Source organism: Oncorhynchus mykiss, chromosome 7, assembly GCF_013265735.2.
Source record: "Oncorhynchus mykiss isolate Arlee chromosome 7, USDA_OmykA_1.1, whole genome shotgun sequence".
NCBI lineage: Eukaryota > Metazoa > Chordata > Actinopteri > Salmoniformes > Salmonidae > Oncorhynchus > Oncorhynchus mykiss.
This window is the reverse complement of record NC_048571.1, coordinates 70,838,365-70,865,410: the sequence shown is the minus strand read 5'-3', so window position 1 is coordinate 70,865,410 and position 27,046 is coordinate 70,838,365. Positions and strand designations below refer to the sequence as shown.

The 27,046-nt window shown below is 41.9% G+C and overlaps 1 protein-coding gene across 2 annotated transcripts in view; it reads right to left on the bottom strand.

Moving 5' to 3' along the window:
- The window catches only part of LOC110528380 (DENN domain-containing protein 2D), a 33,501-nt gene extending 6,845 nt beyond the window's left edge, over positions 1–26,656 (bottom strand). The window contains exons 1-13 of one of the 2 annotated variants that reach the window (XM_036983974.1): positions 26,013–26,656; positions 25,425–25,511; positions 22,935–23,033; positions 20,335–20,501; positions 18,085–18,197; positions 15,703–15,772; positions 15,540–15,617; positions 8,084–8,224; positions 5,037–5,185; positions 4,738–4,909; positions 4,355–4,405; positions 4,000–4,081; positions 2,936–3,175 (exon numbers count right to left, since the gene is read on the bottom strand). In XM_036983974.1, coding sequence (XP_036839869.1) covers positions 2,936–3,175; positions 4,000–4,081; positions 4,355–4,405; positions 4,738–4,909; positions 5,037–5,185; positions 8,084–8,224; positions 15,540–15,617; positions 15,703–15,772; positions 18,085–18,197; positions 20,335–20,501; positions 22,935–23,025 — 1,354 coding nt within the window. In that variant the 5' untranslated portion in view covers positions 23,026–23,033; positions 25,425–25,511; positions 26,013–26,656. The remainder of the gene's footprint in view (positions 1–2,935; positions 3,176–3,999; positions 4,082–4,354; positions 4,406–4,737; positions 4,910–5,036; positions 5,186–8,083; positions 8,225–15,539; positions 15,618–15,702; positions 15,773–18,084; positions 18,198–20,334; positions 20,502–22,934; positions 23,034–25,424; positions 25,512–26,012) is intronic. The other variant, XM_021610400.2, reaches the window with a different exon arrangement.
- Between the last annotated feature and the right edge of the window lie 390 nt (positions 26,657–27,046).

Sequence of the window (27,046 nt, the reverse complement as noted above, 5' to 3'; positions counted from 1 at the left end):
GATGTGGGGTAACTGTCCACCTGTAGCTCTGTCTTAAACATCTCACAGTACGGACATTGCAATGTATTGCCCTGGCCACATCTGCAGTCCTCATGCCTCCTTGCAGCATGCTTAATGCACGTTTGCGCAGATTAGCAGGGACACTGGGCATCTTTCTTTTGGTGTTTTTCAGAGTCAGTAGAAAGTCCTCTTTAGTGTCCTAAGTTTTCATAAATGTGACCTTAACGACCGTTCCACAGGTACATGTTCATTAATTGTTTATGGTTCGTTGGACAAGCATGGGAAACCGTGTTTAAACCCTTTACAATGAAGATGTGTGAAGTTATTTGGATTTTTACAGATTATTTTTGAAGGATAGGGTCCTGAAAACGGGACATTTCTTTTTTTGCTGAGTTTATATTTGTGGGTCTGTAACTTCCTCACTCATTATTTACGGCCAATTCAGGACTATCCATATCCCAATTATTTTGGTCCCCAAAAATGGGGGGACCATGTACAAGAAGTGCTGTAATTTCTGAACGGCTTACCCAATATCGATGAAAACACACTCAAATGCAAGCTGACAGTATGCACTTAACCTCAATCAATGTATCATTTCAAATCCAAAGTGCTGGAGTACAGAGCCAAAAAAAGGAACATGTTACTGTCCCAATTCTATCCAGGTCTGTACCCAAACAATTTGAACTTCTACTTTTAAAAATCCACCTCTCTAAAAACAAGTCTCTCACCATTGCCGCCTGCTATAGACCACCCTCTGCCCCCAGCTGTGCTCTGGACACCATATGTGAACTGATTGCCCCCCATCAATCTTCAGAGCTCGTGCTGCTAGGCGACCTAAACTGGAACATGCTTAACACCCCAGCCATCCTACAATCTAAGCTTGATGCCCTCAATCTCACACAAATGATCAATGAACCTACCAGGTACCACCCCAAAGCCGTAAACACGGGCACCCTCATAGATATCACCTCCACTCATCACTGTCAAACGCTCCCTGAAACACTTCAGCGAGCAGGCCTTTCTAATCGACCTGGCCGGGGTATCCTGGAAGGATATTGAGCTCATCCCATCAGTAGAGGATGCCTTGTTATTTTTAAAAAAATGCCTTCCTCACCATGTTAAATAAGCATGCCCCATTCAAGAAATTTAGAACCAGGAACAGATATAGCCCTTGGTTCTCTCCAGACCTGAATGCACTTAACCAACACAAAAACATCCTATGGCGTTCTGCATTAGCATCGAACAGCCCCCGTGATATGCAACTTCTCAGGGAAGCTAGAAACCAATATACACGGGCAGTTAGAAAAGCCAAGGCTAGCTTTTTCAAGCAGAAATTTGCTTTCTGCAACACAAATTCAAAAAAGTTCTGGGACATGGAGTCCATGGAGAATAAGAATACCTCCTCCCAGCTGCCCACTGCAAGGAGGATAGGAAACACTGTCACCGCCGATAAATCCACTATAATTGAGAATTTCAACAAGCATTTTTCTACAGCAGGCCATGCTTCCCACCTGGCTACCCCTACCCCGGTCAACAGCACTGCACCCCCCCACAGCAACTCGCCCAAGCCTTCCCCATTTCTCCTTCTCCCAAATCCAGTCAGCTGATGTTCTGAAAGAGCTGCAAAATCTGGACCCCTACAAATCAGACGGGCAAGACAATCTGGACCCTTTCTTTCTAAAATTATCTGCTGAAATTGTTGCAACCCCTATTACTAGCCTGTTCAACCTCTCGTGTCGTCTGAGATTCACAAAGATTGGAAAGCAGCTGCGGTCATCCCCCTCTTCAAAGGGGGGGACACTCTTGACCCAAACTGCTACAGACCTATATCTATCCTACCCTGCCTTTCTAAGGTCTTCGAAAGCCAAGTCAACAAAACAGATTACCGACCATTTTGAATCCCACCATACCTTCTCCGCTATGCAATCTGGTTTCAGAGCTGGTCATGGGTGCACCACAGCCACGCTCAAGGTCCTAATCGATATCTTAACCGCCATCGATAAGAAACAATACTGTGCAGCTGTATTCATTGACCTGGCCAAGGCTTTTGACTGTCAATCACCACATCCTCATCGGTTGACTCGACAGCCTTGGTTTCTCAAATGATTGCCTCGCCTGGTTCACCAACTACTTCTCTGATAGAGTTCAATTACAATTCTTCCTTTGGCCGCCTCTCCTTCCAGTTCCCTGCTGCCAATGACTGGAACGAACTACAAAAATCTCTGAAACTGGAAACACTTATCTCCCTCACTAGCTTTAAGCACCAGCTGTCAGAGCAGCTCACAGATTACTGCACCTGTACATAGCCCATCTATAATTTAGCCCAAACAACTACCTCTTCCCCTACTGTATTTATTTATTTTGCTCCTTTGCACCCCATTACTTCTCTCTACTTTGCACATTCTTCCACTGCAAATCAACCATTCCAGTGTTTTACTTGCTATATTGTATTTACTTCACTACCATGGCCTTTTTTTTTTGCCTTTACCTCCCTTATCTCACCTCACTTGCTCACATTGTATACAGACTTATTTTTCTATTGTATTATTGACTATGTTTGTTTTACTCCATGTTTAACTCTGTGTCGTATGTGTCGAACTGCTTTGCGTTATCTTGGCCAGGTCGCAATTGTAAATTAGAACTTGTTCTCAACTTGCCTACCAGGTTAAATAAAAGGGGAAATAAAAAAAATACTTTGAGCTCACTGTATGTATGATATTTACTTTGTGCATATAATTGCGTTAATGTAGTGATATGTGATTTAGTGATTATGCATTTCTTTCTTTTGTTTCTATTAGAACCTTAGAAAGACATTCACTGGACCATTGTTTATTCAATGTGTTTGTACTTGTCCCTATCCAAATAAACCAAATTAAATTCAAGTTGTAGTCTATTCTATTCCATACTATTGTTTCAGAAAGTGATGCAACCAGACCTTCCTGTGTGGGCTGTCTCTCCACTTCCTGGATGAAGAGGTCAAACATCTGTGTCTGGATGAAGCGTTTGACAAATTGGCGGCTGGCCTTCGGCTCGGAGGCCTTGCAGAAGCTGTTGATCTGGAATACTCCAGGCTGCCCGCCGCTTCTGCGTTTAACATGGGAGGGGAAGTGACCCACAGTCTTCACAAAGAAGGAGAGGAAGGCCTCCGAGACCACCTTATTCAACTCCTCCGAGGCTAGATAGAAAACACAGAGTACAGAGAATACAGGTGATACAGTCAGGATGCTGAGGTGTCTACAAACACTGGTTGAAAGGCCTCAGACAACACCCCTCATATATTCTGAGGCTGGACACAAAGTGTACAGAAGACTGTCAGTTTTTCAGTGGCGTCTTCTTTGAGATAGCCAATATGTTGTTGACACAATCATAGTTTGGAAAGCCTCCAAGACAACTTTGTTAAGCTGTATGGCAACCACAACACATGGTGGATTGGCATGTGTGTGGATGGGGGTTGGGTTTGTGTGTGAGCACTGAGGGATTTCAGAAGTGCATCTGTGTCTGAATCCACTTAGGCACCGTCAACAGTATCCAGAATAGAATTTCCAGGGTCGTGACTCTGGTCAAACCCTGGGTGTATGTTTCTACAGTATTTTCTCCAACATCACAACCCTCCCACACACACACTCAGACTAGCATAAACTTGGGACATTCCAGGGTTCATACTGTGTGGTATGTGAGAGGTTTATGTTCATATTACAGCAACCATCCAGAACATTTCTTTGCACATCCACCTCATTATTTCTCTCATTCTGCACAGAGGATCTCACTTCTATCATTGGGTTTGTATGGACTATGATAGAGGATCTCACTTCTATCATTGGGTTTTATAAACTACGATACTGCCTCATGTGGTTTGATTTGTTGCTGATGGAGTCCGTCTTATCTCAAATCGAATGAAAGCCGGAGTCACTGTGTTTACAGAATCCTCTTAAGCCCTATAAACAAGAGTAAAAATTCTAGTCAGTCATCAGAAAAAAAATGGAGAATGGGTTCACTCACTGGAGTTGTCTTTCCTGCAACACAAGGCCTGGAGAAGCTCCTCCTGTAGTTTCTCTGGTAGGATGGTGCTCTCGTCTCCTATCTGTGCCAAAGAGAGGACAGAGGAATCTGAGAGGTTGTTGCCAGACCAGCGAGAATGTTTTGGTATTTCTGAGTATACACACATTCAGCCAGACAGGGAAGAACATTTGAACTGAACTGGTCTGAACCACACACGATCAAGTTGGCTTTCAAAATTAGAATCATGGGAGTAGTGACGCTAGTTTACTAATCTGATTGTGAGATAAGCGTTTTAGTTTATTTATGTACTTTTGTTTATGAACTTGAGGGGAAATATGGGGCATGCAATACTTACACAAGTGATGAAGGTGTTCTCTGCTCCCTCTGTCAGATCTACAATGAGCATCTGTTTATAAGACAGAAATACACACACAAAATCTTCAGGTCGGAGATAATACGCACACTGGCTGGATTCCATAGGCTGTAATTGTTTTAGTGGTAGCTTAATGAGTGTCACTGGATATATATTCTCCCATCTGCAGTCAGTCACAGTGTAGAGACAGGAATGCCTGATCCCAAACATAACAGTAAAACATTGTTTACAGCAATCAGCAACTGCCCTTAACTTTCTTTAAAAATCAGTCTTTGTCCCCAAAACATTTCATCAAATAGTATTTTCTGAAGCCAACGTGTACAGTACGTATACAAAACACATTTCCCTCTGCCATACACACTCACGTCGCTCTGGTCAATGACATCATCCAGTTTGTTCTTTTGCACACCAAGCAGGTAGGGAGTGGGTGCCATGACGACATCAATCAGCACTGAAGGAACGATGGAGATGAAGGTGTGTTGCCATGTGAACGGATAGAGCAGCGCCGCAACCGCATGCAACACCTGGGACAGGGTACTGTAGGAGGGGAAGCAGGTACAAACTTTACACCCATTCAACATGCAGACAACAGGCCTGCCCTTGTCCCAGACAACCCAGGCTCAGTGATGTCCTTTTGGCGTTAGGATTAGGGTTGGTACTGCACCTGAGTTCGTCAGCCATGAAGATGATTCGTCGTTCGAGAACGGTGGAGGCAAACACCCGCAGCACCTCCTCGTCTGTGAGACAGCGGAACAGTGTCCGGAAATCCACATGCTCCAACCACGAGTCCAACGGCCTTGTCAAACTGATGACCTGGAGACACACAGGCCAGGAACAGAGAGACAAAAGGTCTTCAGGAAGAGAGAGAGAGCGAGAGAGATCTGAGAGCTCTCTTTCAGTGTTGGACTCTAGGATGAAGGTCTTGATCCTCATCGTGATGCCAAGGGCTTTGTGTGTGTCTCCAAACTCCAAGTGTCCTCAAGAGCTGCGGGTTTTTGCTCCTTCTCTGTACTCGATTGATCGATGAAGGTTATTGATTAATTAGGAACTCCCCTCACCTGGTTCACTAGGTTTTAATTGGCCATGAATTTAAAGGAATTAACAAAAAACAGAAGACACACAATCCTCTAGGAATTGAGTTAAATACCCGTTATTGATAACTTTGACACCTTCTGGAAACAGAAGATACTCTACAGGAATGACGGAGTCCATCCAAATCATCTTGGCTCCTGGACTCTGTCCAGGCATTTCAAGGCTGCGTTGAAACAATGACTGGTAAATGATCCAAGACCAGCTCAATTAATCCCTACCATTGTGACAATGAGTCGTCATAATGCATGATCTTAGGGGCATTGGCAAACAATGCAAGTCATTTAATTTATGTATCCCTAATTGCGTCAAATACATCCGTTTATCCTACAGCTAATGTAAGCAGTAATCATGAGCATATAAGCCAGAGTTAGAGTTACATTGTTAGCACTGAGGCGGTGTGCAATAGTAGGAGGACCACTTCATGCAGTTCACCCTGCACTATCAGCTCCTATGTAAATAACATGAGTAATTCTACCTCTGTTTTTAATGCTTTACTGGGACGCTTATCAATCAAGCAACCCAGAAAATCACCACTTTATTTTAAGAATGTGAAATGCCAGAATAATAGTAGAGAGAATTATTTATTTATTTCAGCTTGTATTTCTTTCATCACATTCCCAGTGGGTCAGAAGTTTACATACACCCAATTAGTATTTGGTAGCATTGCCTTTAAAGTGTTTAACTTGGGTCAAACGTGTTGGGTAGCACACAAGCTTCCCACAATAAGTTGCGTGAATTTTGGCACATTTCTCCTGACAGAGCTGGTGTAACGGAGTCAGGTTTCTAGGCCTCCTTGCTCACACACGCTTCTTCAGTTCTGCACAGAAATGTTCTATAGGATTGAGGTCAGGGCTTTGTGATGGCCACTCCAATACCTCGACTTTGTTGTCCTTAAGCCATTTTGCCACACCTTCGGAAGTATGCTTGGGGTCATTGTCCATTTGGAAGACATTTGCAACCAAGCTTTAACTTCCTGACTGATGTCTTGAGATGTTGCTTCAATATATCCACATAATTTTCCTGCCTCATGATGCCATCTATTTTGTGAAGTGCTCCACAGCTAACAGTCAGTATCTGTGTGTGAAATCAACAGAGGTATATTTTCTGGGTGACCTAAAAACCGACTGGCTTTCATCAAGCTGCTCACTCAAGAAAAAGCTTCAAACTGTAACCAGTGTCTGCAACCTGGATCAGGTTGTCAGTCAACCTACCAGCGTAGTTACAAACAGCACAGGAATGAATTCATCAACATGTATTGATCACATCTTTACTAATGCTGCAGATATTTGCTTTAAAGCAGTATCCAAATGATGTAGCGATCACTTCAGATATTTAATTCGATTTTTCTTCTTTCCTCGAAGCCAACTGGCTAGTACTTTAGTTAGCTAATCTAGCTAACGTACATGCAGGCACAAGTCCCAGTGCCCTCCCATTAATTATATACTAATGGTAGCCTCAAATATAATCCAGTTAGAATCAGGAATTCCCCAGCTTAGAAGTTTAGGCCCCTTGCTTTATTACAATTTTTACTAACAACATGCCACTGACTGAGTAAAGCCAGCGTGTCTATGTATGTGAATGACTCACTATGAATGTCAGCTACCGAATTGACTGCAAAACTCAACAAAAAGCTGCAGTTAGTTTCAGAGTGGATGGCAGGGAATAAGTTAGCCCTAACGATTTCTAAAACTAAAAGCATTGTATTTGGAACAAAACACTCACTAAACCTCAACTAAATCTTGTAATAAATAATGTGGAAATTGAGCAAGTTGAGATGACTAAACTGCTTGGAGTAACCCTAGATTGTAAACTGTCATGGTCAAAACATATCGATGCCGTAATAGCTAAGATGGGGAGAAGTCTGTCCATAATAAAGCGTTACTCTGCCTTCTTAACAACATTATCAACAAGGCAGGTCCTACAGGCCCGAGTTTTGTCGCACCTTGACTACTGTTCAGTCGTGTGGTCAGGTGCCACAAAAAAAAGAAAATCGCAATTGGTTCAGAACAGGGCAGCCCGGCTGGCCCTTGGATGTACACAGAGAGCTAATATTAATCATGTGCATGTCAATCTCTCCTGGCTGAAAGTGGAAAAGAGATTGACTTCATCACTACTTTTATTTATGAGAGGTATTGGCATGTTGAAAGCACCGATCTGTCTGTCTAAACTACTGGCACACAGCTCAGACACCCCCATCCATACCCCACAAGACATGCCACAAGAGGTCTCTTCACAGTCCAAAAGTCCAGAACAGACTATGGGAGGCACACAGTACTACATAGAGCCATGACGACATGGAACTATTACACATCAAGTAACTGATGCAAGCATTAAAATTACATTTTAAAAAACCACAAAAAAACTTACGGAACAGCGGGGACTGTGAAGCAACAAACATTGGCACAGACACACACGATAACATACATACACGTGGATTTAGTACTGTAGGTGTGGTAGTGGTGGAGTAGGGGCCTGAGGGCACACAGTGTGTTGTGAAATCTGTGAATGTATTGTAATGTTTTGAAAATTGTATAAACTGCCTTAATTTAGCTGGAGCCCAGGAAGAGTAGCTGCTGCATTGGCAGGAACTAATGGGGATTCATTATAAATACTCCATACCTCTGTTCCAGACTCTGGTATGAAGCTCTTGATCTTGACAGTGTTTCCAGGAGCAGGGAACGGCGCCTCCCTCAGGCTCTGCATGAATGGATAGATCATCGCCATGGAGATCTGCCTGCGCTTCTCCACCTCATCAAAGATCTGAAAAACACATTTAGAATTATATAAATTGTGAGCACCAATCACACTGTAATAAAGCTCTGTTATGGGTAGACCAGCCTCCATATTAGGCCTACCATTTAGAATGTGTCATCAGCCCTATGTATATGTATTGCAACCTGACTTTTGATGAATGCTATACTCATCTAGTTAACACTTATCCCAACTAGTCAGTGTATGTAGAAGAGTGGCTCTCAGGTTCTAAATATAGTTGTTCATAAACAGTTTGACTCATCCTGGAATTTTGGCCTAATGAAGTAGTAGGGAATGTCATTACTAGACCAGCCCGTTTTTCTCTTCGTCTGACTCACCACTACTTGCCTGCCGCAGCATAGATCATCTACTGTAAGGGTTAGAAGTCACCCTACAACAGGGCATGGAGCTGAAGAACACCCCATTCTCTGTTAATGAACAATTTCCCCATTCAATAGCGGAGAGAAGACATGCCCTGTACCCCACTTTCAAGTCTCAGAGCAGAGAAGCAGAATGTCTACTGGTCGATAAATTGTACATAAACAACCAAGAGTTCAAGGACTCGAAGATTACAACGTGGCTGTGAGTGATAGCTACCTCCTGCTGAAATCGTCCCTGATACATGATTGTAATGTGGTGCAATGTGTATTAAGTGTTTAAATATTTTGATTCATGCAGTGCAGAACCGTGTGGACTTAAAATAAAGTTGGATTTAGGGGAAGGAGAAATGGGTATGATGAATTAATTTTTTTAACTTATGCAATATGGAACTTTGGACTTAAAATCAGGTTTGGATCTAGGGGAAGACTAAGGAGGGTAAGGCTGATCTTTTTCCTTTTTTTTGTTTGTTTATTTAAATTTGAAGACTGCACAGGTAGTAAAATACAAAACCAAGGTTGTTTTTTTGAGTTTGACATAATAATGGCACAATTGTAAGAATCAGGGTATACTAGGACTTAAAAGCGGTTATATAGTGCGGCGCATTTTGGGGATGTGAATCGGAACGAATAGAATTTAAGCTATACGATCCTAATGTGCCATTATCTTTTTTCCATTTAAAAAATAGAGATCTTAAAAATGTAAACGGAATATTGTTCCGATACACACCGGCAGATGGATTGGTTATTGTCAACAGGTTTGTTGTCTATATTAGTGTGCTGCTGGATTGGTTAACACTGGGTTAAACTGACTAAAGTTAAATGGTAGAGCCAGCACAATAACTGGCTTATGGAAGCACTTCTAAGTGAGAAGTGTATTATGTTTTTACATGAGCTACCGCTGAAGTCGAAAGTTTACATACACCTTGGCCAAATATATTTAAACTCAGTTTCCCAATTCCTGACATTTAATCCAAGTACACATTCCTTGTCATAGGTCAGTTAGGATTGCCACTTTATTTTAAGAATGTGAAATGTCAGAATACTAGTAGAGAGATGACTTATTTCAGTTTTTATTTCTTTCATCACATTCCCAGTGGTTCAGAAGTTTACATACACTCAATTAGTATTTGGTAGCACTGCCTTTAAATGGTTTAACTTGGGTCAAACATTTTGGGTAGCCTCCCACAATAAGTTGTGAACTTTGACCCATTCCTCCTGACAGAGCTGGTGCAACTGAGTCAGGTTTGTAGGCCTCCTTGATCGCACACGCATTATCAGTTCTGCCCAGAAATGTTCTATAGGATTGAGGTCAGGGCTTTGTGATGGCCACTCCAATACCTTGAGTTTGTTGTCCTTAAGCCATTTTGCCACAAATTTGGAAGTATGCTTGGGGTCATTGTCCATTTGGAAGACCTATTTTCAACCAAGCTTTAACTTCCTGACTGATGTCTTGAGATGTTGCTTCAATATATCCACAATTTCCCCTCATAATGCCATCTATTTTGTGAAGAGCACCAGTCCCTCTTGCAGCTAAGCAACCCTACGTTGCCACCCCTGTGCTTCACGGTTGGGATGGTGGTTTTCGGCTTGTTATCCTCCCCCTTTTTCCTCCAAACATAACGATGGTCATTATGGCCAAACAGTTCTATTTTCGTTTCATCAGACCAGAGGATATTTCTCCAAAAAGTACACACTTTGCCCCCATGTGCAGTTGCAAACTGTAGTCTGGCTTTTTAATGGCAGTTTTGGAGCAGTGACTTCATCCTTGCTGAGCGGCCTTTCAGGTTGTCGATATAGGACTCATTTTTACTGGATATAGATACTTTTGTACCCGTTTCCTCCAGCATCTTCACAAGGTCCTTTGCTGTTGTTCTGGGATTGATTTGCACTTTTTGCACCAAAGTACGTTCATCTCTTCTTCCTGAGCGGTATGACGGCTGCGTGGTCCCATGGTGTTTATACTTGCGTACTATTGTTTGTACAGATGAACGTGGTACCTTCAGGCGTTTGGAAATTGCTCCCAAGGATGAACCAGACTTGGAGGTCAACAATTTGTTTTCTGAGGTCTTGGCTGATGTCTTTTGATTTTCCCATGATGTCAAGTAAAGAAGCACTGAGTTTGAACGTAGGCCTTGAAATACATCCACAGGTACACCTCCAATTGACTCAAATGATGTTAATTAGCCTATCAGAAGCTTCTAAAGCCATGACATCATTTTCTGGAATTTCCCAATTTGTTTAAAGGCACAGTCAACTTAGTGCATGTAAACTTCTGACCCACTGGAATTGTGATACAGTGAAAAGTGAAATAATCTATCTGTAAACAATTGTTGGAAAAATGACTTGTGTCATGCAAAGTACAGTCATGGCCAAAAGTTGAGAATGACACAAAATATTAATTTCCACAAAGTTTGCTGCTTCAGTGTCTAGATATTTTTGTCATATGTTACTATGGAATACTGAAGTATAATTACAAGCATTTCATAAGTGTCAAACGATTTTATTGACAATTACATGAAGTTGATGCAAAGTCAATATTTGCAGAGTTGACCCTTCTTTTTCAAGACCCCTGCAATCCACCCTGGCATGCTGTCAATTAACTTCTGGGCAGCCCATTCTTGCATAATCAATGCTTGGAGTTTGTCAGAATTTGCTGGGTTTTGTTTGTCCACCTGCCTCTTGAGGATTGACCACAAGTTCTCAATGGGATTAAGGCCTGGGGAGTTTCCTGGCCATGGACCCAGAATATCAATGTTTTGTTCCCCGAGCCACTTAGTTATCACTTTTGCCTTACGGCAAGGTGCTCCATCATGCTGGAAAAGCCATTGTTCGTCACCAAACTGTTCCTGGATGGTTGAGAGAAGTTGCTCTCGGAGGATGTGTTGGTACTATTCTTTATTCATGGCTGTGTTTAGGCAAAAGTGTGAGTGAGCCCACTCCCTTGGCTGAAAAGAAACCCCACACATGAATGGTCTCAGGATGCTTTACTGTTGGCATGACACAGGACTGATGGTAGCGCTCACCTTGTCTTCTCCGGACAAGTTTTTTTCCGGATGCCCCAAACAATCGGAAAGGGGATTCATCAGAGAAAATGACTTTACCCCAGTCCTCAGCAGTCCAATCCCTGTACCTTTTGCAGAATATCAGTCTGTTCTTGATGTTTTTCCTGGAGAGAAGTGGCTTCTTTGCTGCCCTTCTTTACACCAGGCTATCCTCCAAAAGTTTTTGCCTCACTGTGCGTGCATATGCACTCACACCTGCCTGCTGCCGTTCCTGAGCAAGCTCTGTACTGGTGGTGCCCCGATCCTGCAGCTGAATCAACTTTAGGAGACGGTCCTGGCGCTTGCTGGACTTTCTCGGGCGCCCTGAAGCCTTCTTCACAACAATTGAACCGCTCTCCTTGAAGTTCTTGATTATCCGATAAATGGTTGATTTATGTGCAATCTTACTGGCAGCAATATCCTTGCCTGTGAAGCCCTTTTTGAGCAAAGCAATGATGACGCCACGTGTTTCCTTCCAGGTAACCATGGTTGACAGAGGATGAACAATGATTCCAACCACCACCGATTCACCAAATTACATAATTGATAGAGGAAGCAAAATATTTTAAGAATACAGTGTCTTCGGAAAGTATTCAGACCTAGACTTTTTCCACATTTTGTTACGTTACAGCCTTATTCTAAAATTGATTAAATATTTTTCCTCAGCAATCTACACACAATATCCCATAATGACAAAATGAAAACAGGTTTTCAGAAATGTTCGCAAATGTATTTACTTAAAAACAGAAATGCCTTATTTACATAAGTCTTCAGACCCTTTGCTATGACACTCCAAATGAAACTCCGGTGCATCCTGTTTCCATTGAAAATCCTTGAGATGTTTCTACAACTTGGAACCCACCGGTGGTAAATTCAATTGATTGGACATGATTTGGTAAGGCATACACTGGTCTATATAAAAAGGTCCCACAGTTGACAGTGCATGTCAGAGCAAAAACCAAGCCATTAGGTTGAAGGAATTGTTCGTAGAGCTCCGAGACAGGACCGTGTTGAGGCACAGATCTGGGGAACTGCATGCCAAAGTTCTTTCTAAAGTCCGCAATCTGGATCCCTACAGTCCCATTGAGAGCTTGATCACTTTTCTAGCCTCTCTGGACTAAAACCCAATTATGACAAGTATTACCATATTATGTATTGATCGTTAAAAGACAATGTCACACTACCTTGTAGTTTACCAATACTATGAGCGGATGGTGAAGTAGACATACTTGGTATTCATCTAAAAAGATAAATGAACGTAAATTTCAATAGAAAAATCCCATTGATTAACTATTTGGTCTGATCAGTTTACTTAATCATATGAGCAACTTCACTTTATTTGGAATGCCAACCCAGAAAAATTAAATGTGCCTATTTATATAATGAATAGAAGTTTGGGGGCTAAAATTATTAAAAGTAGTAAACCTCACTAAAAGCTATACTTAACCTACTGGAGAACCAGCTGGGTTTAAGGCAGGCTCATCCTTTGTTAAATTGCCTTTCTACAAAGTGTCAACTTTCGACCAATTGAAAATGAAACTATTTAAAGTATCGCCCTTTCTTAAAGAAGTCATACAAAACTGGTTACAATTTTGTCCTCCAGAAAAGATCATTTGTACTATGGTTCAAATCAAATACACTGATTGATAAATGTAAAAAAAAAAAAATCTAGCTTGATTTCATTATATTTATTAATAATATTATGAATATAAACTGGAGTTACGCAGCTATCGAAAATATATGGGAATGTCTGCTCAATCCAAAGTTACAACCAACTGATTGCAGCACTACTGCAAAAATGGATGAGGCAAGTAGAAGAGGGAGAAGGTAGAGAACTTGTTTGTCTACATATATTAAAATATAGAAATTGGCTGAAAAGGATTGGCATTAATAGAAAAATAACAGTTTCATTTGAGGACAAAAAAAATCTCACAGCTGAGCCACAGGTTGCTAAATAAATGGGAAGAGATTTTAGGATTTCCCAATTCCAAGGCACATGGTATATGAACTGAAACAAGAAAAACACTTGATTCAACATGCTTCTACACCTGCATTGCTTGCTGTTTGGGGTTTTAGGCTGGGTTTCAGTACAGCACTTTGAGATATCAGCTGATGTACGAAGGGCTATATAAATAAATTTGATTTGATTTGATTCAACACTGAGTTGTTGACTATAAATGATAGTACAAAATGCTATAAAATATATATCATAGTCTAAGCTCTGTAGATTTAGCTGCAAACAGACAATCACTAGATCATTTATTTTGGTATGGCCCCTGTGTAGCTAATTTCTGGTAACAGGTTCAGGAATTAAAAAAGATTCACTTCAAATTAACCTTACAAATAGCAGTGTTGAGCGATTTGGAACGTCATAGTCAATCAATAATATTTGTAGGAAAGGTTGTCATCTTTAAACTCACAATCTGTGGATACTATGGGAATAGAAAGGTTCAAAATTGATGTAAAACGTCACAGCACAAACAAAAAAAAGACATGGCACATGGAAACCAAACGAGGGTGGTCCACAGTGATAGGTGGGATGGGCTGAGAGTTGAGGGGTGGGATTAAAGAGCTTGTTAATGTATTATTGTTATGTGGTTGCTGTATATTAAAGTACCACCTATGTAAAATGTAGCAAAAAAGCTGTACAAATATATATATATATCCTCTGAAAGGGGGGGGGGGGGGGGGGGGGGGGGGGGGGGGGGGGAGACAGGTCGTGGATGAGTTACTAATAATAAATAAAATAAAATAAAGGGAACACTTAAACAACACAATGTAACTCCAAGTCAATCACACTTCTGTGAAATCAAACTGTCCACTTAGGAAGCAACACTGATTGACAATAAATGTCACATGCTGTTGTGCAAATGGAATAGACAACAGGTGGAAATTATAGGCAATTAGCAAGACACCCCCAATAAAGGAGTGGTTCTGCAGGTGGTGACCACAGACCACTTCTCAGTTCCGATGCTTCCTGGCTGATGTTTTGGTCACTTTTGAATGCTGGCGGTGCTTTCACTCTAGTGGTAGCATGAGACGGAGTCTACAACCCACACAAGTGGCTTAGGTAGTGCAACTCATCCAGGATGGCACATCAATGCAAGCTGTGGCAAGAAGGTTTGCTGTGTCTGTCAGCGTAGTCCAGACCATGGAGGCACTACCAGGAGACAGGCCAGTACATCCATGTGCTCGCCAGAGGTAGCCTGACTGCCATTAGGTACCGAGATGAGATCCCCAGACCCCTTGTGAGACCATATGCTGGTGCGGTTGGCCCTGGGTTCCTCCTAATGCAAGACAATGCTAGACCTCATGTGGCTGGAGTGTGTCAGCAGTTCCTGCAAGAGGAAGGCATTGATGCTATGGACTGGCCCGCCCGTTCCCCAGACCTGAATCCAATTGAGCACATCTGGGACATCATGTCTCGCTCCATCCACCAATGCCACGTTGCACCACAGACTGTCCAGAAGTTGGCAGATGCTTTAGTCCAGGTCTGTGAGGAGATCCCTCAGGAGACCATCCGCCACCTCATCAGGAGCATGCCCAGGCGTTGTAGGGAGGTCATACAGGCACGTGGAGGCCACACACACACACACACACTACTGAGCCTCATTTTGACTTGTTTTAAGGACATTATATCAAAATTGGATCAGCCTGTAGTGTGGTTTTCCACTTTAATTTTGAGTGCGACTCCAAATCCAGACCTCCATGGGTTGATAAATTTGATTTCCATTGATAATTTGTGTGTGATTTTGTTGTCAGCACATTCAACTATGTAAGGAAAAAAGATTTGAATAAGAATATTTAATTCATTCAGATCTAGGATGTGTTATTTTAGTGTTCCCTTTAATTTTTTGAGCAGTGTATAATGTGAGTGCGTATTATGACGCCCTCCCCGCTCACCTTGGAGAAGAGTCCAAAGCAGGCCACCTGGCTGATGATGCAATAGGCCTCCGGAGGCCGTGCCCCTTTGCCACTGGGCTGCAGGAAACAACATCATGTCATGAGAAACTAAACACCGGAGAATAATTCTCATGTCCTATGAATGACACCATGGATCATTTACCAGTAACCTCCTGCAGTAGCCATTCCTCCTACTGCCATCGACCTCTGTCAACACGAAGGAGAATGTCTCACTGCAGAGAGAGAGAATAGAACACGTTGATCAACTGCACATTTTTGTGCTTAGTACTCAGAGGAAAAGGTTCAGATTGAGGCTCAGAAGAATACTCAGATGTCATGATTAGTTCTTAATTATTTTTTTTTACCCCTTTTTCATGATATCCAATTAGTAGTTACAGTCTTGTCGCTGCAACTCCCGTACGGACTCGGGAGGTGAAGGTCGTCCGTGTGTCCTCCGAAACACAACCCAACCAAGCCTTACTGCTTCTTGACACAATGCCCACTTAACCCGGAAGCCAGCCGCACCAATGTGTCGGAGGAAACACCGTAAACCTGGCGACCGTGTTAGCGTGCACTGCGCCCAGCCCGCCACAGGAGTCACTAGTGCGCGATTGGAGGATGAAGCTGGGCCAATTGTGCACCGCCCCATTGGTCTCTCGGTCGCGGCCGGCTGCGACAGAGCCTGGACTTGAACCCAGAATCTCTAGTGGCACAGCTTTAGAACACCGCCCCACTCTGGAGGCCCCATCGGAGTAGTTTTCATTCAGATTTTGTAGCAACGCTAATGAATGCATCCATTCCTCTTGGTATTCTTGCAGTTGTCAATTACGCACACAAACACTGTGTACTCCAAGTAGGTCAGAGTATATAACATTGAGATTATAATTAGAATAGATGAATATAATACAATGACCCATCCTGTTCTTCATTCACAATTGGTGGTTACATAATTATGCTTCCTCTCGCTCATCAACTCATCCTCCCCCATCATACTTTAGCCTACATCATTTGTTTAATCCGATATAATAGCCTGTGTGTGAAAACCATAAACAAATGACAAGTCCTCTTTAAACTCTACAACACCAGTTATGTTTGTGATATTAAGATTCTAACAACTGTATTAAATACACGTATTTAGGTAAAGCCAGCCAAGGATGAGGGGATGCAGGACTTAAATTATGGCAGAGTAATACTTTTTTTTAAATTCATGAGCAAATGACTACTTTAGAGGTTTTATAGTAGCGACATGTAATTTAACTGGAAAAATGTATTAACCTACCTTTTAATGTGGCATGAACACAACCTGTCATGAGGTCATCGGATTAAAAACAAATCACTTCAAAAGTAGGTTACCTTGGAACATTAGTCCAAATCGATCAACTGAAACAGCACCCTTCTGTCTTACAGTATGTACCATTTAACTATGTCATGCCATACTCTTAGTCCAGATCGCATCAGATACATGGGCTACACATACTGAGAGAGACAGGCTTGCTCTGATCAATATTTAAATACTTTAATTTGGATGGGCAAGGAGGTACGGTATGGCTGGCAAGGCCCCCTAAGGCCCGCCCATAACACTGACCCTGGTCAAAGCTAGGTTGTTTGCAGTGGTGTAAAGTACTTAAGTAAAAAAATACTTTAAAAGTACTACTTAAGTAGTTGGGGCGGGGGGGGGGGGGGGGGGGGTGTATCTGTACTTTACTATTTAGGGCAACTTTTACTTCACAACATTCCTAAAGAAAATAATGTACTTTTTACTCCCTACATTTTCCTTGACATCCAAAAGTACTCGTTAGCAGGACAGGAAATGGCCCAATTTACGCACTTATCAAGACAACAACCCTCATCATCCCTACTGCCTCTGATCTGGCAGACTTAAACACAAATGAATCTTTTATAAATGATGTCTGAGTGTTGGGGTGTGCCCCTGGCTATCCGTACATTATAAAAACAAGAAAGTGGTGCTGTCTGCTTTGCTTCATGCAAGTAATTTGAAAGGATTTATATACTTCTGTGATACTTAAGTATATTTAGAACCAAATACTTCCTCTAGTATTTTAATGGGTGACTTCCACTTAATTAACAGTCTATTAAAAAAAGTATCTATACTTTTATTAAAGTATGACAATTTGGTGCTTTTCCACCACTTGTTGTTTGCAAGAGATGACAGATGATGCTTTGCTGTCGTCGCACACAAACATTTCATACTGTAAGCAGATTTGTTCTGCGTGTAGGTAGAACGGTTCATGTAAAGCTCGCTGGAAACACTTCACCACATCCTGAAAACACTCTGCACAACATTGGGGGTGTGGGTTGATGAAGAAAGTAGATGTGTGTGATTGTTTGTCCCAGGTGTGATTGCATGTGCACACACACACACACACACACAAGAAAGCAGGTGTGGTTATTTTCAGCCAAGTGTGACACTGAACTGAAAAAATGGTAGAAAGAGAAAACGCTCAGTGAGGGGGACCCAGAAACAGAGATCATCACAGAGAAAGAGAGATGAGCACAGAGAGAGATGGTGAGAAGTGGCATGTACCTGGCGTATTCAGTCAGGGGGGCCCAGTTCACCCCCTCTGGGAAACAGAAAAGGAGGATGGCTTTCAGGGACTTCTCTTCTTCCTCTCTCTGAGAGCGCCTCATGTTAGCCAGCTAAAACACATTTTAGATTAGTGCTAATTTACTATCACAAATACTTCCTCAATGTATGTACACAGCTGAAGTTTACATACACTTTAGTCAAATACATTTAAAACAATTCCTGACATTTAATCCTAGTAAAAATTGCCTGTCTTCGGTCAATTAGGATCACCACTCAAATGATGTCAGAAGCTTCTAAAGCCATGACATCATTTTCTGGAATTTTCCAAGCTGTTTAAAGGCACAGTCAACTTAGTGTATGTAAACTTCTGACCCACTGGAATTGTGATACAGTTAATTATAAGTGAAATAATCTGTCTGTAAACAACTGTTGTAAAATCAACTGTTGTAGATCTAACCGACTTGCCAAAACTACAGTTTCTTAACAAGAAATATGTGGAGGGGTTGAAAAACGAGTTAATGACTCCAACCTAAGTGTATGTAAACTTCCGACTTCAGCCGTACGTACATACATACATACATACATGCATACATACAGTGGGGCAAAAAAGTATTTAGTCAGCCACCAATTGTGTAAGTTCTCCCACTTAAAAAGATGAGGCCTGTAATTTTCATCATAGGTACACTTACACTATGACAGACAAAATGAGAGAAAAAAAATCCAGAAAATCACATTGTAGGATTTATGAATTTGCAAATTATGGTGGAAAATAAGTATTTGGTCACCTACAAACAAGCAAGATTTCTGGCTCTCACAGACCTGTAACTTCTTTAAGAGGCTCCTCTGTCCTCCACTCGTTACCTGTATTAATGGCACCTGTTTGAACTTGTTATCAGTATAAAAGACACCTGTCCACAACCTCAAACAGTCACACTCCAAACTCCACTATGGCCAAGACCAAAGAGCTGTCAAAGGATACCAGAAACAAAATTGTAGACCTGCACCAGGCTGGGAAGACTGAATCTGCAATAGGTAAGCAGCTTGGTTTGAAGAAATCAACTGTGGGAGCAATGATTAGGAAATGGAAGACATACAAGACCACTGGTAATCTCCCTCGATCTGGGGCTCCACGCAAGATCTCACCCCGTGGGGTCAAAATGATCACAAGAACGGTGAGCAAAAATCCCAGAACCACACGGGGGGACCTAGTGAATGACCTGCAAAGAGCTGGGACCAAAGTAACAAAGCCTACCATCAATAACACAGTACGCCGCCAGGGACTCAAATCCTGCAGTGCCAGACGTGTCCCCCTGCTTAAGCCAGTACATGTCCAGGCCCGTCTGAAGTTTGCTAGAGAGCATTTGGATGATCCAGAAGATGATTGGGAGAAAGTCATATGGTCAGATGAAACCAAAATATAACTTTTTGGTAAAAACTCAACTCGTCGTGTTTGGAGGACAAAGAATGCTGAGTTGCATCCAAAGAACACCATACCTACTGTGAAGCATCGGGGTGGAAACATCATGCTTTGGGGCTGTTTTTGTGCAAAGTGTAAAGGAAAGAATGAATGGGGCCATGTATCATGAGATTTTGAGTGAAAACCTCCTTCCATCAGCAAGTGCATTGAAGATGAAACGTGGCTGGGTCTTTCAGCATGACAATGATCCCAAACACACCGCCCGGGCAACGAAGGAGTGGCTTCGTAAGAAGTGGCCTAGCCAGTCTCCAGATCACAACCCCATAGAAAATCTTTGGAGGGAGTTGAAAGTCCGTGTTGCCCAGCAACAGCCCCAAAACATCACTGTTCTAGAGGAGATCTGCATGGAGGAATGGGCCAAAATACCAGCAACAGTGTGTGAAAACCTTGTGAAGACTTACAGAAAACGTTTGACCTCTGTCATTGCCAACAAAGGGTATATAACAAAGTATTGAGATAAACTTTTGTTATTGACCAAATACTTATTTTCCACCATAATTTGCAAATCAATTCATTAAAAACCCAACAATGTGATTATCTGGATTTTTTTTCTCATTTTGTCTGTCATAGTTGACGTGTACCTATGATGAAAATTACAGGCCTCTCATCTTTTTAAGTGGGGAAACTTACAATTGGTGGCTGACTGAATACTTTTTTGCCCCACTATGTATGCACGTTTGCATGCATGCACGTTTGTACGCATGTATGTATGCATGCATGTTTGTACGCATGTATGTATGCATGTATGCATGCATGTATTTCAGTTTGACCTTGGGGAACTGATATGTGATCTGGGGTTCGTACGTTCCTTCTCCTCTCTTCTTCCGTAGGCTGACCACCACCAGGTACTCAAAGAAGAGGTGACTCTGGTTCTGGGCTGAGGTCACCACTAGGGCTGGGGCTGTAGGCCGAGGCAGGGTGGAATCCCTATCACTCCCTAAAAGACAGACCGAAGACAGCAGTGAAGACAATTATTCATAAACCTCAATACTAACGGTGGCATGGACTCCAAGGCAGCTTTTCATTCCAAACATCACTCGGCTGGGAACTGAAAACAGTACTTTGGTATGCAGCTAGTCAAGTAGGCCAAATAACTAAATCATGCATTGATGTTTATGGAATAATAAATAAATAAAAATTATGTTAGGATTTAGCACTGTGTAAGTATACTGAATAAATGGCATATCAAGAAGCTGATTAAACAGTATGATCAGTACATAAGTGCACCTTGTGCTGGGGACAATTCAAGGCCACTAAAATGTGCAGTTTTGTTACAATGTCACAGAGGTCTCCAAGTTCAGGGAGCGTGTAATTGGCATACTGACTGTAGGAATGTCCCCAGAGCTATTGCCAGAACATTTTCATTTCTCTACCATAAACTGCCTCCAACGTTGTTTTAGAGAATTTGGCAGTACGCCCAATCTGCTAAACAACCGCAGATCACGTAACCCCGCTAGCCGGGGACCTACACATCAGGCTTCTTCACCTGCAGGATCAGAGACTGGCCACCCAGACAGCTGTTGAAACTGCGGGTTTGCACAACAGAATAATTTCTGCAAACAGTCAGTAACAGTCTCAGGCAAGCTCATCTGCATGCTCGTCGCCCTCACCAGGGTCATCTGACTGTAGTTTGGCATCGTAACCGACTTCAGTGAGCAAATGCTCAGCTTCGATGGCCTCAGGCATGCTGGATAAGTGTGCTCTTCACAGATGAATATTGGTTTCAAGCGTCTTGTGGGAGATCGGTTTGCTGATGTCAACGTAGTGAACAGTGCCCCATGATGGCGGTGGGGTTATGGTATGGGCATAAGCTACGGACAACAAACACAAATGCATTTTTTTTTAATGCACAGACATACCGTGACGAGATCCTGGAGGTCCATTGTTGTGCCATGTATCTGCCGCCATCATGGCAGACAAGTTTCAGCGTGATAATGCACAGCCCCCGTCGCAAGGATCAGTACACATTTCCCGGGATCTGAAAATATCCCACTTCTTCCATGGCCTGCATACTCACCAGTTTGAGATGCTTTGGATCTACATGTACGACAGTGTGTTCCCGTTCCCGCCAATATCCAGCAACTTCACACAGCCATTGAAGAGGAGTGGGACAACTTTCCACGTCACAATCAACAGCCGGATTAACTCTATGCGAAGGAGATGTGTCGTGCTGCATGAGGCAAATGGTGGTCACACCAGATACTGACTGGTGTTCTGATCCACGCCCCTACCTTTTTTTTTTTTTAAAGGCATCTGTGACCAGATGCATATCTGTATTCCCAGTCAAATGAAATCCATAGATTAGGGCATAATGAATTCATTTCAATTGACCGATTTCCTTATATGAACTGTAATATAGTAAAATCTTTGTTGCGTTAATATTTTTGTTCCGTGTAGTTCAAGAGGATGCCTAAACCATGCTCAACAGATTTTAAACACACAATACTCAAAGGAAACCACAGAGCTAAAGAACTAAGAGGGAAACTGTGTTTACCAACCGAAACCACAAGAGGAGAAAACACACAGATATACAAGACTGTATATGTGCACAACTAACCTTCAGGGGACACAATTCAGTCCCATTCAAAACCCTATTTTCCCAAACCCCTAATCTAAAAACAACCTTAACACTAAAAACGAACCCCCTTAGAAATAGTATTTGACCTTGTGGGGAATAACAAAATGTCCCCACTTGGTCAAATCTCTCCCTCCCTCTCCCTCGTGTGTATGAAGTACCACGTTGTCACAAGGCGGTCTGCCATAGACAGGTAGTGGTGGCCTGATGGGTAGAAAATGGCACAGCAGTGTTTCCCATATATTCATTTAGTAGTGACAGGCCGCTGCAGCTAAATCGTTGCCACTACTCCAAAAAATAGGATTTAAAAAAAGTCAGTTGGGAGAATCTAAAATTCCATTGTATGGGGTCCCCATTGATTTTGTTACAATGTTTGAACCACTCATGTCCAGCATGGTCAAGCATCAGGCTGGTTCTCTCAAAAATTGGAATTCCTCACATATCTCCAGAATAAGTGAATTTAGGAAAATGTGCCTGTTTCATAAGTGTTTATAAGAGGTGTCCTTTGTTTTATGAATCCAATGGGTATGCCTGAGTGAGAGGGGAACAAAGCAGTCGAGGCCAAATCTTTGTATGCTTGACAGGCATGTTTAGTTCATGACCAGCATGATTCATGCTTGCCTCTTACTGTCTGTTTGCTTAGAGTTCTGTGTTGAACCTTTTCCAATAATGTATAATTTGTGTTCTATACACACACTTGGGATCAGTTCCATTTGAACCCATAGCCATTTTCCCTAACCCCAAGTCACTATAGGCCCAAAATGGAACGGACCCACTTCTATACAAGACACTCACGGTCTCTGTGGAACTTCTCCTGGAGGGACGAGAACATGGTAGTGAACAGTTTCATTGGCCCATGGTCCCCCACATCACGCTCATTGGACATCTTGGCGCCTGCAGAGGAAGGAAGAGCAGGGGAGTGAAGGACTGATAAGAGGATAGAAAGTAGCATGTTAACATGGTGGAAAGCTCCTTGAGTTACTTTCACTTATCCTTATGGTTAGAAAGAAAAGGTTGGAGGGGATTATTCAGTGATTATCATCATGTTAGAGATTGATAGTAGGAAAAATGACCCTCACTTTAAGTTTGACTTCCCTTTTCTGTTGAACTCAGACAATAGTTAAGGGACAGGAAGTTGACATCAGGAAATTGACAAATAGGTCATTAATGAGAATGTGTCATCTTTTGTTGATGCCCTCTACACAGACCGGAGGTTGAAAACTACATGAGAGAGAGTGCAAGAGAAGAGGTGAAGGAGACAAAGGGAGAGAAATAGAGAAACATTTGGTTGACAGAGATTGAATATGAGAGAGAGAGAGAGAGAGAGAGAGAGAGAGAACTCCCAATTTGAAAGTAGGTAAGAAAGACTGCTTAAACGTGTGTTGAAAGATCAAGCACAACAATTCCCACTTATTCAGCCCCTAAACCACAAGCCTTCAAATCAATTAAGCCAGGACAAAAATGTGGATAAGAGTTAACATGTCACATGCTGTAATTCAACATTCACGGTGTATCATACCAATATATGATAGCAATCTGGAATGGCATTTATTCTGTGGAGGTTGGATCTATAATCAAGCCTGAGAATATAGTGGGGGTAAACAGGAGGCATTTCAGGTGAAGTTGCACAAGTCATATGACCAGCTTTCCATGGCAACAAATCACAGTGGATCTGAAAGATTTGGATAGGTATTAGCACAGCCCTTTTGGTAAGGTATGGTAATAGCTCTGATCATCTGAGTTGGATCACTAATCCCTACACGACAATGTGGATTGCACTACTATAATATTATTTGTGTGTATTTAATGTACCGTCTAATGTATTGTGAATGTACACTAATGCCAGACATCTGAAATTGTCTCTGGAAAATCCAGTTCTATTCTACAGACGTGACAAAGGCAATTTCTTTCCAGCCAGCTGTCACTGAACCAGTAGCACCAGATTGGTGAGTTTTGTTTTTCAAAGTTATTGCCCTGACACACTTATGTAACCATTTGAACATAGTCCCTAAGTTCAATATAAAAAAGTGTGTTTGTAAGAAAGACTAAACAGTCAGATCCTGTAACAGACAGCCATCTAGAATGGCGTAGTTAGGAAAGATGGTTTCTTACTGTCGTCAACAACAGCCATACTTTTACTCATAGGTATCTGAGTAGCCCTGGATTGATTGCTTAAATCTGTGAGCGCTTTAGTAAGATTGAAACGTGTAGATGAACTTCAGACCGTAAAACAAGCTTACTTTACGGTTTGGATTTTTCAGTATTTGATGAGGCAGCATTCTGCCTTCTCCCTCCCTCAGCCGTTAGCGTCACCCAAGATGGGCTCATGTGAACTACAATCCTGACGCTGTGTTTTAAGGTTTAGAAACGTCAATAATCATCACTTGCAATATGGCTTTCGAAACATTTGGCCCTCATCTTTCATCAGCGAGAATGAATCCTTAAGATAAACTGATACAGTAAGTGTTGCCCATAGCTGTCTGGCTCTGTGCGCCTCCATCTGATGAAAGTACACTTCTGCTATACACTTCCCGAGTCACGCTTTCGCAGATGTTCGGAGCAGGATAATTAGCACAGTGGTCACCTCGTCTTCCATAAACAAGCACTGTTACATGGAGATATGGCTGTGTGGGAACACTAACCCTACCAAGGCGTGTATCAATTTAACCTTTAATTTTTTTTGAAAATTATTTCTCGTTGAACTGAAAGAGAATGTCCTCATGCTTCCAAAACTGGGAAGCGACATGTGTTAATGTTCAGATTGAGCATAGGGGCTGTTGAAGCAGAAATCCATGAGGTCAAACAATTCCAAATGATAAACCTTACTCCTTGGCTGGAGCTAAGAGTAAAGAATCTTCCCTCAGACCCTCTAAGACAACAAAACGGGCCAAACAGGAGTGACTGAAAGATAACACACACGGAAGTGAAAAGGTTTCTAGTAAGTAACAAATGAGAGTTGGCCTTGGTGCCATTGAGATTTTAACTGTGGAGATCTACGCTTCCGCTTTAATATTTCCCCATTAGTCTCACAGACCTCTCATCATCCCTGTCTGACATAATGCCTTGAGAAAATATTCATACCCCTTGACTTGTGTGTTACAGCCTGAATTTAAATGGGTTAAATTGAGATTGTGTCACAGTCCTATATACGATACCCCATAATGTCAAAGTCAAATGATTATTTATTTAACAAATGTATTCAAAATGAAAAGCTGAAATATCTTAAGTCAATATGTATTCAACCCTTTTGTTATGGCAAGCCTAAATAAGTAAAAATGTACTTAACAAGTCACATAAAATCCTAGAGGAACACCTGGTGCAGTCTGCTTTCCAACACTGGGAGCCAAATTCACCTTTCAGGAGGTCAATAACCTAAAAACACAAGGCCAAATATACACTGGAGTTGTTTACCAAGACAACATTGTATGTTCCTGAGGCCTACTTACAGTTTACTTAAATGGGCATGAAAATCTTTGGCAAGACTTGAAAATGGCTGTCTAGCAATGTTCAACCACCAACTTGACAGAGCTTGAACAATTCAAAAAAAGAATAAAGTGCAAATATTGTACAATCCCTGTGTGCAAAGCTTTGAATTACCCATTTTCAATAGCCATTTACAAAGCACAGCATATACAGTATACAGGTGGAACTATATGCCATTGCCAACAGTTGGAGCAATGTTGAGTATAGTTGAGAATAGCCTACTATTGTAACCATTGAAAATCAATACATGCCGATGTGAAAGGAGTCTCTGTGTCTAACAAGCATATCATATGTACAGTTTTCATTAAACAAACAAAAAGAATGAAAAACTTAGATATACACAACCATTACAGCAAGAAAAATAAACTGTATCAATGGCAAAATACTCACTTTCCGCTGAATAATTCAATCAGTTGCTTAAAGTTCCCAAAACGTTTTAGTCGCTGTTCAATATCTGCAGTCTTTCACACCACATAAACAAGCAAGCAACCCGTCGTTCAAATGCCTTAACTACCCCGCACACATGCGATCGATTTCCAGGAACCGTTTCTATTCCGCTCAGTGCTAGATTCTGCGGATGAACACTTGTGGAAGACAGCTAAACCCTGGGCTCTCTTTATTCAGAGATTTTCATTTACAACACAGTTCCTTTGATGTGTAGCGTGAGTAGCCTACGGTTAAATTGGTTGATAGAATATAACCGTACGCAGGTTATCGAGACGAAAATAAAACTAATTTGACAGATACCATGACCCACGTCAGATGTGTGAACCAAGGGGACACTGACACGCCCTTTTCCAAAGGTTTCTTAAAGCCTATTGAAGGGCGCGTTGTCTAATTAATTTAAGGAGGTTGGTCTGCTTTAGAGAATGTGGAAATAATGGATAGTATTATTTAGCCTATCCATGTTTCCTCTAGGCTCTCATATGGTGATGTATTAAGCTAACTAATGTATATTCTCACACTGCACTAGATACTGACATTCGTACATATTAACCATACTCTCTTTCCTAGCTGTCTTTGAACGTGATGAGTAGGTCATCTTTATATTGGGGGTGTGTTTACACAGGCAGCCCAATTATGATTTTTTTCCACTAATTGGTATTTTGACCAATCAGATCAGCTCTGCAAAAGATCTGATGTGATTGGTCAAAAGACTAATTAGTGGGAAAATATCAGAATTGGGCTGCCTATGTAAACGCAGCCATAGTGTCACGACTGATTTCTCACGTCTATGCGCTCATATTATCTGACATGAATACAACAGTCAACAAGCAGGCTATGTTTCTCATGTTCCTGGTTGACTATTATGTTTTCGTTCTCCCTCCTACCATTTTCTAGTCATGCTTATTAAAAATGCATGCATGGGGCAATGGATCATGTACTGTAAATGAATGGCATAGCAGAGGCCCATAGGAGTCATC